Source organism: Engystomops pustulosus, chromosome 4, assembly GCF_040894005.1.
Source record: "Engystomops pustulosus chromosome 4, aEngPut4.maternal, whole genome shotgun sequence".
NCBI classification, from domain to species: Eukaryota; Metazoa; Chordata; class Amphibia; order Anura; family Leptodactylidae; genus Engystomops; species Engystomops pustulosus.
The window spans coordinates 197037212-197057890 of record NC_092414.1 but is presented as its reverse complement, the minus strand read 5'-3'; the positions used below and the strand labels follow the sequence as shown (position 1 = coordinate 197057890).

At 41.3% G+C, this 20679-nt stretch overlaps 1 protein-coding gene across 2 annotated transcripts in view; it reads left to right on the top strand.

Moving 5' to 3' along the window:
- The window catches only part of PIWIL2 (piwi like RNA-mediated gene silencing 2), a 36696-nt gene that overhangs the window by 2863 nt on the left and 13154 nt on the right, over positions 1–20679 (top strand). For both annotated transcript variants that reach the window (XM_072149347.1, XM_072149348.1), the window contains exons 3-18: positions 3317–3479; positions 4314–4407; positions 4967–5105; positions 5954–6106; positions 6911–7063; positions 7377–7487; positions 7721–7838; positions 7982–8106; positions 8199–8279; positions 8473–8586; positions 10515–10703; positions 11839–11923; positions 12008–12094; positions 12622–12762; positions 13073–13186; positions 14701–14889. In XM_072149347.1, coding sequence (XP_072005448.1) covers positions 3318–3479; positions 4314–4407; positions 4967–5105; positions 5954–6106; positions 6911–7063; positions 7377–7487; positions 7721–7838; positions 7982–8106; positions 8199–8279; positions 8473–8586; positions 10515–10703; positions 11839–11923; positions 12008–12094; positions 12622–12762; positions 13073–13186; positions 14701–14889 — 2055 coding nt within the window. In that variant the 5' untranslated portion in view covers position 3317. The remainder of the gene's footprint in view (positions 1–3316; positions 3480–4313; positions 4408–4966; positions 5106–5953; positions 6107–6910; positions 7064–7376; positions 7488–7720; positions 7839–7981; positions 8107–8198; positions 8280–8472; positions 8587–10514; positions 10704–11838; positions 11924–12007; positions 12095–12621; positions 12763–13072; positions 13187–14700; positions 14890–20679) is intronic.

Genomic DNA, 20679 nt, shown 5'->3' with positions numbered 1-20679 from the left:
ACAGCCACTCCGCTACCAAGTAATCCAGCTGCCCCCACACTGCAGTCAGGCCCCTGTGGGGTAACATTGTACATCTGCGGTAAACATGCTCAGACTATACAGGCTATACAACAGTGTTCCCCAACCTTTCTGTATCCACCGACTGGCTGCACCCAATTTTCTTTTTCCAGGTACTGGGGTGCATAACTCCTTTAGCATGGTCCTTGGAAAAAGAAAATTGCGTGCCCCTATCCACAACCCATAAAATGTCCCATTTTCCATTTCTAAAATGGCCTCTTTTCTGTAGCATGACTTTATAGTGTCCTTTTTTCTGTAGCCCCCTCCTGATAGTGCTCCTTTTTCAGTAGCCCCCTTTTTTGTTATCTGTCCATATAGGAAAGGAGCTACAGAAAAAGGGACCTTATAATACCCTCTTTTCTATAGCCTCCCACACACCTATAATGTTCTCTTGTCTTCGGCCTATTCACTGAGAGGAAAAATGTTATATACCATATATACTTGAGTATAAGCTTCCGCATTCATTTAATGTCCAAGCAGCCCTCCTCTTTAACCCTTTCAGGACCTGGCCCTTTTTTGTTTTTTTATTTTCATTTTTTACTCCCCATGATCAAAAATCCATAACTTTTTTATTTTTCCATGTACACAGCTGTGTGACGGCTTATTTTCTGCGTAACAAATTGCACTTCATAGAGATGGTATTGAATATTCCATGCCGTGTACTAGGAAGCGGGAAAAAAATTCCAAATGCAGTGAAATTGGTAAAAAAACATATTTGTGCCGTCTTCTTGTGGGCTTGGATCTTACGGATTTCACTGTGCGCCCCAAATGACATGTCTACTTTATTCTTTGGGTCTGTGCGATTACGGGGATACCAAATTTGTATAGGTTTTATAATGTTTTCATACATTTAAAAAAATTAAAACCTCCTGTACAAAAATTTTTTGGGGGATTTTGCCATCTTCTGGCGCTAATAACTTTTTTATACTTTGGTGTACTGAGCTGTGGGTGGCGTTGTTTTTTTGCGGATTTTGATGACGTTTACAATGTTATCAATTTTAGGACTGTTCGACCTTGTGATCACTTTTTATAGAATTTTTAAATTTTTTAAAATGACAAAAAAAGTGCCATTTTCGACTTTGGGCGCGATTTTCCGTTACGGGGTTAAACGCAGTGAAAAACCGTTATCATATTTTGATAGATCGGGCATTTTCGGACGCAGCGATACCTAATGTGTTTATGATTTTTACTGTTTATTTATATTTAGATCAGTTCTAGGGAAAGGGGGGTGATTTGAGTTTTTAGGGTTTTTTATTATAATTTTTTTTTTTAACTTTTTTTCCTTTTTATTTTTAGTACTTTTCAGACTCCCTAGGGTACTTTAACCCTAGGGTGTCTGCACGATCCTATCATATAATGTCATACTACAGTATGGTAGTATATGGGGATTTTACTACTCATACATTACAATGTGCTGATAGCACATTGTAATGCATGGGTTAACCCGAAGTAGCCTCGGGTCTTCGTGAGACCCGAGGTTACCATGGCGACGGATCGCCGCTCCCCGATGACGTCACGGGGAGCGGCCATCCTTTTGAAGCCGCCAGCAGCGTTGCCGGTGGCGATCGAGGTGAAAACACCCGCGATCGGTGCTAGCACCGATCGCGGGTGTTACCGGTAAGCCTTTGCTGCAATATGCAGCGCGTGAGCCCTCTCCATGTACCCGCGGCCGACCCGTGACGTGCTATTACGTCACGGGTCGTGAACGGGTTAAAGGAAATCTACCACTCCCAAAAAGTAAAAATAAACCTACACATACTCGCTGGTCTTCCTCTTCATCCCGATCCTGGCATTTTTTTTTCTTAAATTTTATCAGTAAACAATAAATATACAGCAATTCACCACTCCACACACTGTATACATTAATACTGATACATTTTATACCAACCAAGTCTTTTTTTTTTTCTTTTCATATTTTTTTTGTTTACAGGTTGTTACAGGACTCTTTTTGTTGTGATCTGCCATTTTTTATGGTACCATTCCGGGTTACATAAACCTTTTTGTTACATTTTAAAATGGATTTTAAAAATATGTTCATGTAAACTTTAACAAAAAAAAAAAGTTCATTGTGATATAGACTTCTGTAAATATTTTATATGTACTGCATTTCTACTGCTTACACCCTGAATTTGACCGTACACTATGTTCAACCTGCTCAGCTCCTTCTTCTCTATAACATGTTACCTGCAGATAGGACAATATGTACAATCTGCTCAGCTCCCCCTGCTCTATAACATGCTGCCTGCATATAAACACTATGTACAACCTACTCAGCTCCTCCTTCTCTATAACATGCTGCCTGCAGATAGGACACTATGTACAACCTACTCAGCTCCTCCTTCTCTATAACATGTTACCTGCAGATAGGACACTGTGTACAACCTACTCAGCTCCTCCTTCTCTATAACATGTTACCTGCAGATAGGACACTATGTACAACCTACTCAGCTCCTTCTGCTCTATAACGTGGTGCCTGCAGATAGGACACTGTGTGTATTATACTCGGCTCCTCTTGCTATACAACACGCTTTCTACATATAGGACCCTATGTACAATGTGCTCAGCTCCCCCTGTTCTATAACATGCTTTCTGCAGATAGGACACTATGTACAATCTGCTTACTTCCTCCTGCTCTATAACATGATACCTGCAGATAGGACACTATGTACAATCTGCTCAGCTCCTCCTGCTCTATAACATGCTTTCTGCAGATAGGACACTATGTACAATCTGCTCAGCTCCTCCTGCTCTATAACATGCTGCCTGCAGATAGGACACTGTGTATAATCTGCTCAGCTCCTCCTGCTCTATAACATGCTGCCTGCATATAGGACACTGTGTATAATCTGCTCAGCTCCTCCTGCTCCATAACATGCTGCCTGCATATAGGACACTATTTACAATCTGCTCAGCTCCTCCTGCTCTATAACATGCTGCCTGCATATAGGACACTGTGTATAATCTGCTCAGCTCCTCCTGCTCCATAACATGCTGCCTGCATATAGGACACTATTTACAATCTGCTCAGCTCCTCCTGCTCTATAACATGCTACCTGCAGATAGGACACTATGTACAATCTGCTCAGCTCCTCCTGCTCTATAACATGCTACCTGCAGATAGGACACTACGTATAATCTGCTCAGCTGCTCCTGCTCTATAACATGCTGCCTGCAGATAAGGCTCCATGCTCATGGAGAGAGAATTCCATCAATGGTATTGTGCATTGTTGGCAATTTTATTAACGGAAATGTTTTACAGAATGGATCCTACCAGACACCCTTTCGGGGGCGCCCGTGTTCCATCACCCTTTGGAGTTAAGTTACCATCACCTGAATCCAAAGAAGCAGCGGCTGGGAGGGCGGCTTGTCTCTCAAGAGGTCGTGGATTGGAGGTCGCTGCCAGTTTAGATCCAGTGGTTAAGGTAAAGTGACAACTGAAGGACTCCTTGAGGCGCATTTACTAATGGCTTTGCGCTGCAGTTTTGTCAGACTTTGCACATTCTTGTAGGGGAAACCGGTATTTTAGAAGTGTCTGTGCCACTATTGTGGCACAAATTAGGGGGTAAATTGTTGTGCACGCCCCATGTTAAAGGTGCACCACAAAAAAGTTGGTGAACTCTGTCCGGCCAGTGCAGGGAAGCGTCAGATTCATGATTTCTAGCGCACTTTCTTAGTGAATGTGTCTCACCCAGCATTATACACGGACAGTGCACTTTTAGTGATGTTCTCGTCTTTCGAAGTAAATGTGCCCCAGTGTTTTCTCTCTTTTTTTAATTAATTTGCAAATCAAGTAAACTTTCATTTCTCAGAGAATTAGTGAGCTGTGAATGCATTTAGAGATCTAGACATAGATCTAGATCTTAGACATAACTAACATCAAGCACTGAGATTGTTTACTTCTATCAAACAAGTTTATCCCTGTCATACAGCAGAGATTTCGCTGCCTATATATATCAGGAGAATTTCCCTATGTAAACCTGCAGCGTAATGTATAAACCAAACATTAATGGAGAGAACCAGAAAACCGGGATGAATGGGCTGTAAGAGAACATTATTCTGTACCTTACTGGCGGCCTTGGGAGAGAATGAATGAGATGATTTCGGGGCTCCACTTCTGTAGTCATCAATTCAGAATATTTATATACAAAGCAACCATCAAAGAAATCCACTGCTGCTCATCTGCATATTAGATAAGTTATATAACAAGTATTTTGTATGATGTTAATTTGAATAAGTTTTAAAAATTGTTTCTGTAGGAGCCACAGGATCCCAGAAATGTGCTGACTTCCATGTTCCGTGGTTTGGGCTTTGAAACACAGTCAGGTCTGGGTCGAGCTGGACCAGTTTTGGGTACGTGCTGTATATAAGGGATGCGACTGCCATATACTGCAATGTCTACATCTGAGCAGCACCTGTCACCAGATGTCATTGCTAATGCTAAATATCTATAGTTGTTTAAAAAGGACCTGTCAGGGCGATTTGGGACACTAAACCACCCACAGGTCCTTATGGACTCGTTAGAGGTTGCAGCGACTATAAAATAAAAACAAACCTTTATTCTTACATAGAGAATGGGTCAGATGAGGCACATGGGACCCATCTCTGGTGCTGCCAACGCCTGTGAAGCCAGAGCACTACACCCTGGCTTCATTGTGAAAGCGGCATACCCATGGCACATGCGCAGTAAGGCCAGGGTTTAGTATGTCAAATTCTTCTGTAGCTGTGCAGGCACTAGAAGTTCCACACCAAGGTAAGTATACAATTTTTTTTTTTTCTCCCAGCGGACACAGAGTGAAAAGCTAAAGGACCATTTGTGACACTAACCCACCATCAATAAGGACCAATTGGTGGTTTAGTATCTTAAATCGCCCTGACAAGTCCTCTTTAACATATTATTTTTCCCCGCCAGGGAGGGGGATGCTCGGTGCTTTTGGCCCAGGTGAAGGCTTTACTCCCCAACCTGGTCTCTCTAGGCACCCAACAGTAAAAAGCCCGGAGCCATCGCTTTTAGGTAGTGGGGATGCACCTGCACCACTCGGAAGATCAAGGTGAGTGAGCACATATACTTTACACTGCTGAAAGACATCTTGTTATTTCTTGTAAGGGTCAAATGTCATAGGATGGAAAACCCACAATAGATTTTTATGGTTAGACCAGCACAGGTTGAATAAGCATCAGGAGGAAGTAAGCAGCAAGTGCATGTAATTTTCCTGATCTGACATTTGACCCTCAATGTGGATTTTTTTAAGCCTTTTTTTAAGGGGTGCAGAGTGACCCCTGATTTGGAGCCATTTTTTTTTATTTAACAAGAAGAAAAATCCCCATGTGACTCAATGTTAATTTTGCTGTGGATTATCTGCGGATCCACAGTGAAATCTGAAAGTGGTGTTTGTCATTGAAATGCGTTTTCTAGATTCCTGGGAAACTTGCATTGGTAAAAATGCACAACATCTGCATAATTATTTGAATCTATGAAGCTGATAGGTGCAACTCTGTACTCCATTTGAGCCCATGGAGATGACCCCAACTGCAATGCCTTCTCTTCTGTAATGACTGTAAGGGTGCATTTACACGGGTGTCTGGGGGGGATGTATATGTGGACGCTAATTTGACAGCCATAGACGGCAATGGTGTTCCGCGCCATACACCGGGAAAAGATAGAGCATGCTCTATCTTTTCCTGAGTGTGCGGCCATGCGCCGCTGAATCCTATGGAGGGGTCACCTCCTCTCCAGAGCACGGTGGTATGCCCGCCCAGTGGGCCATGTGAATGTACCCTAACTCTGTAATCACTTTACAAATTTTACTTTGACTTTGTAGTTACCATTTCTTATGTGTAAATTAGTGTCTCAGGACAGGGAAGTATAATATGTTACATCTTCTCTCTCTTTTCCAAGGTTCCCAATGAGTCCTGCAGTTGGAGAACAACCCATGCCAGTCTTTCCTGGTAGGGGTCTAGGAAGGCAACAGATGTCTACAATGCCTAGCACCACTTTTCCTAAAGTTGGAGGCTTACCTTCTGAAACTTCAGTAAAATCTGAGGAAAGAAGGTATTGCATTGTGAAAGATAATTATTAATTGTGTTGTAGTAGAGGCACAATCTGCCAGTTGATGTATAACCACTGTGTGATGGGCTGAAATGGCATTTCTGGTAAATAGTATGGACCCCCCACGTTCAGCTCCATAGAGATTAATGGAGCAGAACGGTCATGCGTGGCCATCTGCTCCATTAGTCTGACGGAGCGACAATGGGTCCATCGGAGAAACGTGCGATCCCATCGGACCCCTCGTTTTTGTGATCTGTGGGGGTCTTAGTACTGAGACCCCCACTGATCAGCAAGTTGAGCCCTATCCTGTGGATAGAGCCTAAATTTTCTTCGTGGGAAAAGCCATTTAAGTGTTCTTAGTTTGCTTTATACTATAATATGACTTATCTATATGACTATGTCTCAGTTGTATATTGTACATCTGCTATGGAAAATATAGTACAAATGCCTCGACTTTATTGGCTCATGTAAGATACTTATGTATTGTAACTGTACTTTTATTCTCTGGAGAAAGGAGAAAGGCCTGTAACACTCAAACACAGTCTATTGTAGTCTCTGAAATGGTGGCATATGTGGCTCAGTGTAGTACCCATTGATTTTGGGTATCAAGGACTATTTTTGCAGTCTGGTTCATTTAGGCCACACTCCTCCTATTAAAAATGTTTATTGAGAATCCAAAAAACCCAGGACATTTTTATACATTTCTATGACATTTCTATTAAAATAGAAAAGAAATAGAAAAAGATTTATTATTTAGCTCAGTAAATAATTTTTTGTTGTTTGTCTCCTGATGCATATTTGTCCCAGGTCTCCATCCAGCACTCTTGCTGCAGGACGGTCAATGCCAAGCCCCATTGGTAGGGGTGTAGGAAAACAAGAAATGGCTCCAGTCCCAAGCGCTGCACCTCCTGGCAGAGGAAGCCCCCCTGCTGAAACTGCTGTCAAGAAAGAAGAAAAAAGGTGGAAGAAGAATTAGAATTGTGGTTTTATTTAATTGTTAAAATGGATTGCATTGTTATAGCAGATTGTGCTGAATTAGCAGATAATGAGAATTGTTATTGGAGGCATTTGTTCCCTATTGACACTTTCTGTTTACTTGCACTTCTTATTTTATGGCACATAGAACATCTGTTTGTACATGTTACCTTACAGCATTGCTTTATCATTGTTTCTCTCTGTATTATATGCTATTTTCCATCTTGTTCTGTGTCCCCCTCTTCCTCTGCAGGGGATTCCCTCATTTATCTCTTTTTTTTTTTTTTTTTTTTTACAGAGAGCCTCTGGTCAAACAGGGGTCCAAAGGGACTTCCACCCCACTAGGCCTTAACCTAATTAAGATTCTCTGCAAGAATGAAGCTGTGTATCAGTACCATGTCACATTTACGTAAGTCCTCAAACAAAAGTTTTTGAACATTTTATCTACTGACAACTTGAACTTTCAGAAGTTGCAACTATTATTAGGCTTGATTGCAGTCAATTGTGAGGCAATTAATGGCAACAAGAGGGGAGCACACAGGGGCTATATAGCATTTGACATTTAGAAGAACCTGATGCGCTGGATGGTCTCTTCTGAGTTATTGATAGATATTATAGATATTTCTCTCTCCTTTTGCATAGACCCAATGTGGAGTGTCGTAATATGCGCTTTGGCATGTTAAAAGACCATCGTTCTGCAACCGGGAAAGTTACAGCGTTTGATGGGTCCATCCTCTATCTTCCTGTCAAGCTTGAGCAGGTACCAAAAGCATATGCTCATTTATGCTACTTACAAAACCAATTGCTCATCTACTATTGACTAGAACTAGGATGTTTTGTGAAGTAATGACTGGATGATTGGACAATTGAGTTTTTACCTTTTTTACTTTTTGTGTTTTGCAGATTGTGGAACTTGAAAGTGAACGCAGAACAGATGCACAGAAGATAAAACTTACTATACAAATGACTAAGATCCTAGACCCCAGTTCAGACCTGTGCATTCCATTCTATAATGTTGTCATCAGAAGGTTGGAAACTTGTTTTATTTGCTGAAACATGTTAGATAATCTGCCAAATTTTTTGACACTTTTTATTTGGATAAATGTGAATTCTGTTCCAGAGTAATGAAAATTCTAGATATGAAACTGGTTGGCAGAAATTACTATGACCCGACGTGTGCCACGGTGCTGCACCAGTACAGGTAAACCATTGCGTTATATGAAGTCTCACCTCATTGCTGGCTGATGGAATTATTCCCCATGAAGCACAATTAGTTGCTAAATCCTTACGATGGGATTTGTCACAGATAGATCATGTAGATTCATAGTGTCCAACTGTTCTATAAAATGTACTTGAAAATTTCTACTACATTGCTAATGTGATGTGTGTTGTAGATTACAGGTATGGCCAGGATTTGCAGCCAGTATACGCAGAACAGACGGAGGTTTGTTTCTTCTAGCTGACGTCACCCATAAGGTTATCCGCAATGATTCTGTGCTGGACATCATGTAAGTTCTCTTCAATTTATTTCTAAGTTCATGTCTCCATTCTTTCCAAAATGCCCAATGTTTTCAAACGGGTGCTGTCACATGGTACATTAATGTTCCGTTTTTAAATGTATGTGTTTTTGTATGTTTACCATGCGTTTGGCTGGTTTTAATCCGTTTCACAGCTGCCTACACTTCTAGAAATGAAGATAAACAGATGGTTTACCATGCATTTGAATGGTTTCAAAAATACAAAATACTGGTAAATGCAAAAACGCATTGTAAACATTAAAAACCGCATGTGTTTTTAACTCCTTAACGCTCTGCGCCGTAGCTCTACGCCGCAGAGGTACAGGGAACATATGAAGAGGGCTCACGGGCTGAGTCCTCTTCATACAATGATGGGGGTTGTTGCATATTGCAGCAAACCCCCACCGCTAATAACCGCAGTCGGTGCTTGCACCGATCGCGGCCATTAACCCTTTAATTGCAGCCGGCAAAGTCGCCACCATCTTTATTCCGATTGCCGCGCCCCCGAACGTCATCGGGGGGCCGCGATCGGTTGCCATGGTAGCCTCGGGTCTTCGTTTAACACGAGGCTATCTGGCTTCTGCAGATTCGTTACAATGAGTCAGTGGCTCATTGTAATGAATGAGCTGCAAAAATGCCATATTTTGCAATACAGAAGTATTGCAGTATATGGTAGGAGCGATCTGACCATCTAGGGTTAATGTACCCTAGATGGTCTAAGAATTAGTGAAAAAAAAAAGTTTAAAAAATAAAAAAAATTTATAAAATATTAAAAATTCTAATCACCCTCCTTTCACTAGAACGGATATAAAACATAATGAACAGTAAAAATCACAGACACATTAGGTATCATCGCGTCCCAAAATGGCCGATTTATCAAAATATAAAAACGGTTACGGCCGGGGGTGACCTCCGAGACGGGAAATGGCGCCCAAATGTCCGAAATTTTACATCACATAAAAAATTATCAAAATATCGCACAGACTTCAAAATGGTAGCAATGCAAACGTCGGCTCATTTCGCAAAAAATGACACCTCACACAGCTCCGTGCACCAAAGTATGAAAAAGTTATTAGCTTCAGTAAATGGCAAAAATTTTTTTTTCTTTTTTTGTACACATTCGTTTAATTTTTGAAAATGTATTAAAACACAATGAAACCTATATAAATTTGGTATCACCGCGATCGCACCAAACCAAAGAATAAAGCTGAGGTGTTATTTTGAGTGCACAATCAAAGTCATAAAAATTTGGAATTTTTTTTCAGCTTCGCAGTACACGGCATGTTAAAATAAATAACATTACGGGAAAGTAAAATTTGTTACGGACAAAATAAGCCCTCACACAGGTCTGTACAGGTAAAAATGAAAAAGTTATGGATTTTTGAAGGTGGAGAGCGAGAAATGAGCGAAAAAACCCTGCGTCCTTAAGGGGTTAAACGGGGCAAGAACGCGCTGTGTGAGTGCACCCTTAGACTGCTTTTTTTAAACATCGGCCTTCATTGCCCCTTCCACCAGCATACTTCATGACACTTGCAGGTATACGGTAGGTATTGCAGGTATTGAATGTTGTTTGCATCCCGTGTGTCATTCAAGGGTGCGCTCCGCTCATGCGCTGATGGCCATTGGCCACTGCGTGAAATCAGGTGTATACCTGAGCCCATACAAGGAACTGAGGACTTGTGCTAGTTGTAGAAAATATGGCTTCCATGCGTCCTCCTTTCTGTGTTGTGAGCAGGAGTCCATGCACTGTCAAAGCCAACGTGGCATGCAGAGCGCAACCAGCTGAAATGCAGAAGAAACACTGATTATAATGGGCCTTGTTGTCCAAAAACCTGGTGGTAAAGGCTTAGTAAATCCCCCCCTTCCCCACCCTCAAGTCCCTCCTTGTTCACTACTGTATATGTGTTATCATGTTCTAGGCATGTCTTGTACCAGCAAAGTCGTGAACACTTTCAAGATGAAGTCACCAAACAGCTGGTGGGAAGCATTGTGATCACCAGATACAATAACCGCACGTACCGCATAGATGATATCGAGTGGAAAAAAACCCCCAAAGATGTCTTCACCATGTCAGATGGCACTAATATTAGTTTCATTGACTACTATAGGTAGGAGTCACTGTGCCCATAACCATAGCTGTGCAGGTAAAATCCATTTCTCTTAATGTAGCAGTGGTTAATGCTCTGCAGAACAATTCACAGGTGTGCACTCTCCCTAATGCTAGTTGTGGTGTCCTTGTAATTTTTCTCACTGGTCACAAGGTGGCACCATCCTCTTTATTTATCAGACTACTTGTGGGTGAATAGTATTGTATATACCTAAACATCATTGTACATCGTATATACTTGTGTATAAGCCGAGTTTTTTAGCACAAAAAGTGTTCTGAAAAAACCCACCAGGGCTTATACACGAGTCAATAAAAAATAGATATACATACTCACCTTCCAGCGCTCCCCGATGCTCGGCGCGTCTTCATGCGACTCCTCTTCTTTTTTCTCTCTGCTGTATTCGACTATGTATTAGACACTATGATGTGCGCAGTCACGGCGCTGATTACGTCATAGTGTGTGCTGGCAGAGCGTGTGGACGTGAATCTGCCGTCTGTTATAGCAGAGAGAAGAAAGAAGAGGAGCCGCGCCGAGCATCGGGGGAGCCGCAAAGGGGATTATGTTAGTTTATTTTTTTATCTGCTGGGCAAACTGGGGGCCGGCTATATACTATAGGGGGCTGGAAGGCTATATACTACAGGGGGCTGGCTAGCTATATACTATATGGGGCTGGCTGGCTATATACTATATGGGGCTGGCTGGCTATATACTATATGGGGCTGGTTGGCTATATATTACAGGGGGCTGGCTGGCTATATACTATATGGGGCTGGCTAGATACTACAGGGGGCTGGCTAGATACTGCAGGGGACTTGCTGGCTAAATACTGGGAGGCTGTGATCAATGCATTTCCCACCCTCGGCTTACCAGTTTTGGTTGTAAAATTAGGGGCCTAGGCTTATAATCGAGTATATGCAAATTTTGTAGGATTTTTCCCCCAGTAAATTCTACACATTTTAGATCACTTCACTTTTTAGAGCAGCAATCCACATTTTTTTTACAGTAGTGATAAGAACATCATTTATTTTTATTTAGAATTGTAATATAAAATAGAGGCAAATATATATGTGATCATCTTTCTGGACCTGCAGTCGTCTTCCATGTGATTTGTCATCTGATATTTTGTGCTCTCTAGTAAGAATTATGGTATCACGGTGAAGGAGGTGGATCAGCCGCTACTAGTTCACAGACCCAAAGAAAGGAAAGATGCTCAGGGCAAGGTGATGTCAGTGTCTGTGCTGTTGGCAGAAGTTATCATCGCTCCTGTAAACGAATTTTCGGAATATTCCTTTTTTGACATTCAGATGCCAGGTATGGTGCTCCTTCTTCCAGAATTGTCCTACATGACCGGCATTCCAGAAAAAATGAAGAAAGACTTTAGAGCCATGAAGGTAAATTAGGTGGGACGTCTAAAACCTTGATGACTTGATGGAGGGGTACGCATTGCACCCATGCAGATATCATTTTAGAAGTTCTTTGCTTCAGATAATAAACTTACACCCACCCCATCTGTAAAAGCTTAGGGAAAAGATGGGGCCACTCATGAGATCACAGATAGATCTAAATGTTATTGATTTGGATTAAAATTAGATATATATTATTTCAACATGTGAGACATGGGGCAATAGGTTGTTACTTCTTTTGGCAGCCAGGACCAACACCTGTCTTTGCCAAACAAAGTTACATCTGGCCGCTGCAAAGTTGCATTAATTTCCATCCTTGTAGATAAAACCTGCAGAGAACATCTCTCTCTCTCCTGGGTGATGTGCCCAAATCTACCATGTATGTATGCTGTATAGGACATGGTTGCCTTCTTGGATGTAATGCACTAGTAGTAAAGAATTTGGAAATTTTACTTTTACCACTTATTTCTTACAATGAACTTACTACTAACCCCCCCCCCCCCCCCTATTTTTAGGACTTGACCCAGCAGATTCATCTTAGTCCCAAGCAGCACCACATATCCCTCGGAAAGCTAATTAAAAGAATTCAGATCAATGAGGATGCCCAGGTAGAGATGCAAAGATGGGGACTACAAATAGACTCTGATATCCATATGGTGAGTATTATAGCACCCGCTGTACGGGTACATTTTATATGAGAAAATTGTATGTTCTATGCTATTTGCAGGAATATTGCCATTCATTACGTTTGTATCCCCATTAGTTGTAAGAGCCACTTTAGGGATTGTTTAGGTTATTTCAATCACTTTGGTAAGGCATATTCCCATGATATGTGCAGTGGCTGTGTCCACCTCCTCTAGAACAGTATTTGTGTCACAAATGGAGCCCTTGATAGCTGCTTAGCTGGCTGCAGGATACTGTTGTTACACCGTTAAGATTTCCAATGTTATCACCTATCTTTTCCAGACATCTGGAAGGATTCTACCAATGGAGAAAATTAACCTAAGGAATAACTCGTTCCCACCAGGAGATGACCTTAATTGGACCAGAGAAGTGACCCGCGAACCCTCAATTTCTACTGTGTGTATTTCTGTCTTTTTTAAATGATATGACTTTTCTTGCACCCAATAGTAAAGTAGTATGAAAAGGATCATACTTAGCTAAAGAAACGTAATCTGATGTGACATAGATGGTTTTGTTACACAAGGATACATTCATACCCAAGCAAACAAACAGCCACATGCTGGAGAGGAGGCAGAGGAGTGAGCGTTCTCCATAGAGAAGTTAGCGGCTGGAGCCATAACATGGTGAAATATAGGATACGTCCCGTATTTTGCCAGTCACGGTGCGGTGAGAAAACTTGTGCTCCCTGCACATTGACAGAGCACCATAGCTATGCGGCTGAATATTGGTCCCCATTGCGTTTGTGTGAATGAGCCCTAACTCTCACCAGATGGAGATTTGCTGTAATACACAGCCCCACTACCTCCTAAATGCTGGTATAAAAGGAGCTGCCCATGTAGCTGTGAGAAACACGGTGAATGGGTGCGGTAATAGCCTTGTTAAAGGCAATTTACACCTCTGGAAGACTTTTCTTATTGCATCGCATCTATTATATTATCTAAATATCCCTCTTATGGCCATACAGTACAGTTCTACACTAGTATTCAGAATAAACAACTTGTGGAATGACATCATCTGGACACAAAGGGTTTTTGTGAGGTTTGCCTGCAGCATTACACAACACACCTGCCTCACCTGCACTCCCTACCTTTGCCCCATTGCACATGGTAAAAACATCTTTTACTGCAAAAGCAAGTTTCTGTTTACTTATGTATTTCCTAAGTGTTTCTGTCTGATATATATATACATATATATGTTTCTTGGCCAATATGATTACAGCTATACAACATTTTATAAGATTTTCTCATATTGCAAAGTGATAACCATTTTTTGTTGCATTATGTGATCAAATTTTTTTTTTTTTTTCTTATTCAAAAGTTTTTGGGGCACATTTACCAAGAGCGGTGCAAACTAAATGCAGTTTGTCTGTGTATAGTGCAGCGTGAGCCAGTTTCATGAAGATTGCGCGCCAGAAATCATGAATGTGTCACTTCCCTGCACTGGCTCGACAGAGTTCACCGACAATTTTCTGGTGCAACTTTAACACAGGGCGTGCAACAGACTTTGCATGATAAATCTGGTGCACAGTCCACCTGATTTGTGTTGCATGGAGGCCAGACACCAATTGTAGCGTGGACACTTCTTAAATACCTGTGCAAGAAGTTTACACCTAAAGCTCTTAGTAAATTAATATTTTAAATCTGCCCCATTGTTTCAGTCATTTGGATGTTGGAGAGAATAAAGGTAGTTTAAATATAATACACACGTATTAAAGATACTGGTATAGTACTTTTATATTATGTTGTAACTATTACAAATTTGACAGGTTGTCTATGTAGGCGGAGTAAAATTGGCTGGTTATGTCTGCCACACTCATCCTTTCTATTTTTAATCTGGTGCCCATTGTCATTAAATAGTCGTATTAATAAAGAGAAGTTTATAATGACAGGGACTTTCTGTTACTCTCCTAGGTTCCCCTGCAGTATTGGGTAGTAATATATCCAAAACGTGCCTTCAATCAAGTCAAGGACCTCACTAGCACCATTGAAAAGATTGCCGGTCCAGTGGGCATGCGCGTCAATCAGCCCAACGCCATAGAACTGCGAGACGACCGCGTAGAGACATACGCACGAAGCATCAGGTCACTGCTGGAGGGGGAGGTAAGATCCTGCATACAAGACTAAATCAATGTCATCAGTTTGGTAGGAAATGACAATACAAACTTTTCCTGAATACACATCAGATAAAAGTTTACTGGAAAACCTACTCTAGGATTTAGCAAGAGGACCGGTGACCTATTGGCTTCACTTTTGGCTTTTTTGAGCAACTATTTGGAAAACGGATGAGGATAAGATTAGCTGATAGTGTCAGTTTTTATTTTCATAATATTTTTCTCTATATATTTTTAGATTTCCTCCTACAGATATTCAGGTAAGGTAAAAGTGAACTTCATCACAAAAAAACACCCCTCACATATACAATTTTTGACTGCAATGTAAATGTGATTTTAGTACAACCTCCAGGCTGTGTACACACGTTGGGGTACATTTACTGAGGCCCCTATGCCAGTTTTCTGTTGGACTTTGCCCGTTCTTTAAGGTGCAAACTGCTTGCACAGGTATTTAAGAATTGTCCGCGCCACATTTGTATTGCACGTGACAGTTTTGTGTCGCAGCTGCTTTATGCAACACAGGGGGCGTTCCGGTGCTCAGTCGGACCGTGTGATAGATTTATCATGCAAAGTCCGACAGAAATGTGTCTCGCGCCCTATGCTAAAGGTGCATCAAAAAAAGTGGTGCACTTACATTTAGTTGACAGTACATTCACATTGTGTAAACGCAATGGAGTGCTGCATAAACGTAACATGTGAGCACTGTCTCAGTCTCGTTGGAGCTGTGTCCCCCTTTATGTTTACCAGGCACAGTGCCATATGCTTTACAGTGGCACTACGTGGTATTACTTCTGGGGACAGAGATATAATACTAAGTAAAGTGCTGCTGTGCTTGTTAAACATTCAAGAGGACCCTTCAAACCCCTTCAAAAAGCTTACTAGCCAGGGTGCAGGAGTCAGATTTCCACAACACCATTATAGATGGCCTTCGATTGTAATAATAAGGCATCTTCGAATAGAAATGTTTTCATTCAGATTCATTGATCCTTCGAAATGCGACACAATCAGTGGAACGCAGATAGTTGGGTGGTGGTGGTGATTTCTATACAGAGGGACCTAAGGACCAGTTCACCTCTCAATCACTCTTTTGCATATTTTATTATGAATCAAAACCAGATTTGGAGATGACATAGAGATAAGATCTGCACTCCTGTATTTGGATCATGATAACTGATGCAAAAAACTGGATCACATGCATTTCCTTCCCAGCATTGATTGATCTCTCCCTTGTATTGGTGACCAGGGCTACAAGTACATAGCGTGCTTTCACTTAGCCATCAAGCACAAGGTCAGAGGGATTAGAGCAGGAATAATCTCCCTACAGGGTACAAGGTTCACCAGTACTTTTTTTTTTTTTTACGAAATGTTTTGCGGCCTGTAGACGCCTGTCATCCATATTAATGCTATAAGGTGTGTGGCAGGTCACAGACTCTAGGGGGAGAGATGACAGACTTGAGACCAGTCCTCTATGTGTTGTTCTGGAATGTGCTGCAGCATTTATTCCATTACGGTATTTATCTCCCTTCTTCTTGTTTGTCTCGGCTCTCGTCACTTTTTATAACACTCATTGACTTTTACAACCATCGGAACTGCCTTGATAAAGACAAGTATAAACTCAGGCACCTTTTGAGAAATGTTTGTGTACACATATATATACAACACACACACACACGCAGATAAATACATTTTCGGCACCTGATTTGAATTACTGCATAATAACTCAAATATCTCAGTACAAAGACCAGTCAGATCCTCAAAAGTTGTAGCCAAGGGCCTAGTAATAATCTCCAGTGCAAAACAAGTGAATGAACTTCCGGCAACGTCTTGTCGGGTTGGTGATCACATATACAATAACACCATGGTCTTGTATAAAGTTCTCTGCATCATAAACATAATTGCAGGAATATCTTGATGCAAATTAGCATTTAGCACAGTATCCGCTGCACCCTCTCTTGCCCAATTCCACAGGGAGAACACAGTGCTGTCAACCAAGGCCTGGTGGGAGGAAATGGGAAGAGAGGGTGCACTGGAAATTAAGATTTCTCTGCTTTCAGGAAGAGATTTTCATAAGAAAGACTTGACTTTCATAAGTCTGTCTTGGCCACCCTTATCTGAGTCTTTGTACAAATTCAGTAGCTGACCTGGTTTTTCCCTTGTGCATAAGTGTATTGAAGTCTACTCCCATGTATGCTTTTTTGGGGGGAGAATTTGGAGATCACCATTCAGATAAGAAAACTACATATTAGCCATATTAGCATTTTCCATTTAATCTGCAGTCTTTGTGTTACGGCATGTGAGGTCCTGTCACTCTCCGGTGTAAAGAAAAAAGACCCTCCGAGCCGCAAACCTGAGCAGGAACAGGACTTGTAGGCTCGTATACGGAGCATTGAAAGCCACAGCCATGTATGAGCCCATAGAAATATATTCATTTGTAGGATCCTTTGGGTTCAATTGTCAATCCCTAAAGCATAATATGTCAAATCTGCAGTTTTGGTATGTGAATCGTGATCTCCAAATTCTAACCCCCAAAAAAAGCATACTTGAGAGAAGTAAGGACTTGGCATCGGAGTAGAGATAAGACACTTATTCTCCATTTCCTCATTCAATAAACTTATGCACAAGGGGAAAACCAGGTCAGCTACTGAATTTGTCCAAAGACTCAGATAAGTCTTTCTTATGAAAATCTCTTCCTGAAAGCAGAGAAATCTTAATTTCCAGTGCACCCTCTCTTCCCATTTCCTTCCCATTGACAGTATTGTGTTCTCCCTGTGGAATTGGACAAGAGAGGGTGCAGCGGATACTGTGCTAAATGCTCAATTGCATCAAGATATCCCTGCAATCCTGTTTATGATGCAGAGAACTTTATATAAGACCATGGTTTTATTGTATACGCGATCACGAACCCGACAAAACCTGGCCGGAAGTTCATTCACTAATAGGTCCCAAAACGGAGCAGGCTAGACCCAGACTTACTTTTGGGAGCTTCAAAAATGAGACTAAGCAGACAGTTCATCACATGTATCACAAAGGGGGAAAACGCAAGATACATTGCAATGATTAAGTAGCCGACTTCAGGAAAGCTGAAAAAGTGGTAGCCGAGAAACTGTGATACATGTACCCCTTTCACTCCCAGGCACATCTCATACAAATTTATTTTCTACAGATAGATACAAGGATGGGAAAACAATGTTCCATATAGCATGCGCTCATCAGGATATTGACATCCCGTCTGTAATATTTCTTTCATTCTTATTAGCTGTCAGCAAGGGTAAATAGTTTTTGTATAATATCAGTGATTTGATTATAATCGCTGCTGTAGGCTACATAAATGTACAGTTATTATTTAAATAGCAGTTTTTTCTCTTATTCCCAGCTCTTTTAATCAAATTGGTTGCATATCCTCCAATTTTTAACCATTTAGTAATAATAGTAGCAGGTTACTAGTAACGAGGGTAGGGTGGCAGCTAGATGCCTGTAAAATGGACTTATTTGGGGCACATTTACTAAGAACAGTGCAGTCTGTACTATGTGCAGTGTCCTGTGGATTCAGGATTTCTGGCGCACGCTCTGCATGAATCTGGTGCCTCCTGCACTGCCCAGTCAAAGTGCACCACTTTTTTTTTTTTTTTTTTTTTTGGTGTACTTTTAACTTAGGTCGTGTGAGACACTTTTGTCATACTTTGCATGTTAAATGTGGCGCACGGTCCAACTAATTTGTGTCGTTTTATGATAACTAGTGCGGCCGTGACACAAATGTGCTGATCTTAAATGCCTAAAAGAACATGCAGAGCCCTTAGTAATCGAGTCCCACTATGTTTTATTGTACCCTATGCTTGTACGATGTAAACTGTTTTGAAGAATATACGCACCCACTAACATCTGATTACTACATACATCTGTGAGATTCTCATTTCAAGGTGTTTCCTGTTTATATCCCCCTAGACCATGAACTGAATTGTAAAAGCTCAAAATAAGTAGGACCACAGGGGGGGGGGGTCATTCACTTTGTGATTTTAGCCAAAATGGAATAAACTGATCTTTTTCAAGTGCTGGATCGCTACCTTTTTATTTGTGGATAACATAGTGATTATGGGTTAGAGCTGTGATACTTCTGCTCACGGATTTGTGCATCCAGTCTGAGCTCAACACATCAAAACAGTGGTATAAATCTCTGTTAGTTTGCTACAATGTATCAGTGAAGGCTACTTAATCTTTTTATAGCCCAGATAAAGCAGGTCTGGGTGGGGTGGTAGTAATCGCTTATCTAAACTACACTATATGGCAATTTTCCATTCCAAATTAATCTTTAAATGATGAAAGCTGCAAAATTCTAGCAGGATGGGGATAGTTCAATTAGGGGTTGTTTCAGGTGTCGGCTGAACTTTAATATTTGTACAGCTAAATGGGACGTGTATTATATTACTGGTCACCAATCTACATTAGTATCTACCATTTCATAAAAACAATGGTCAGCCATAGGTTAATAGGTCTACTGGATATGAAGTGACCTGAAGCTCTTCTAGGACTGATCACCCTTTCTTAGGATAGGTCATCAATATTAAATCCTAAATCTTGCACCCACTCCTGTCGGCACAACGGGATGGAGTTTCTCCTCCGATCACACATGCACTTACACCTCAATACATGTGATCTGGAACGAGTGCTACATTTTTTACATGTAAATAATGCAGAACTACCACAACCTCTATATCTCTTTCTTTGTTTGAGAAACTGAGAATATGGAAGCTGTAGAATCTGCTTCACTCTCCTCTCCAGGGTCCCCTGCAGCTTCTTGCAGTAGAGAACCCAAAAACTCAGCTGCCCGGGCAATTTCCAAAAACTCGCTCTAGCACAGGCTTTAGGGAACCTGTTAAATGTAAATAAAATTGCATTTTTTTCCACACTGAAATTGTTAACTGTATGGGTTAAAGCATGTGACTTTATGGTTCAGTAGGCATGCAATAGATTCTGTAATCTCTACTAATCATTCTGTCTATAGGAATGTGTTACTTGACCTAAATAATTGGGCTCATTTCCATCTGAAGAGTTTTCTGACTTCTCCATACACTGTGCTTCGAGCTGCTGTAGACCAACTTCCCCATGTAATGTGAAGTGATCTGCTGTAGATGATCTTCCTCATACCCTGTGCTGTGATCTGCTGTATATAATCTTCCTTATACCCTGTGCTGTGACCTGCTGTATATAATCTTCCTCATACCCTGTGCTGTGACCTGCTGTATATAATCTTCCTCATACCCTGTGCTGTGATCTGCTGTATATAATCTCCCTCATACCCTGTGCTGTGATCTGCTGTATATAATCTTCCTCATACCCTGTGCTGGGACCTGCTGTATATAATCTTCCTCATACCCTGTGCTGTGATCTGCTGTATATAATCTTCCTCATACCCTGTGCTGTGATCTGCTGTATATAATCTTCCTCGTACCCTGTGCTGTGACCTGCTGTAGATGATCTTCTCCATACCCTGTGCTGTGACCTGCTGTATATAATCTTCCTCATACCCTGTGCTGTGACCTGCTGTATATAATCTTCCTCATACCCTGTGCTGTGATCTGCTGTATATAATCATCCTCATACCCTGTGGTGTGACCTGCTGTATATAATCTTCCTCATACCCTGTGCTGTGACCTGCTGTATATAATCTTCCTCATACCCTGTGCTGTGACCTGCTGTATATAATCTTCCTCATACCCTGTGCTGTGATCTGCTGTATATAATCTTCCTCATACCCTGTGCTGTGACCTGCTGTATATAATCT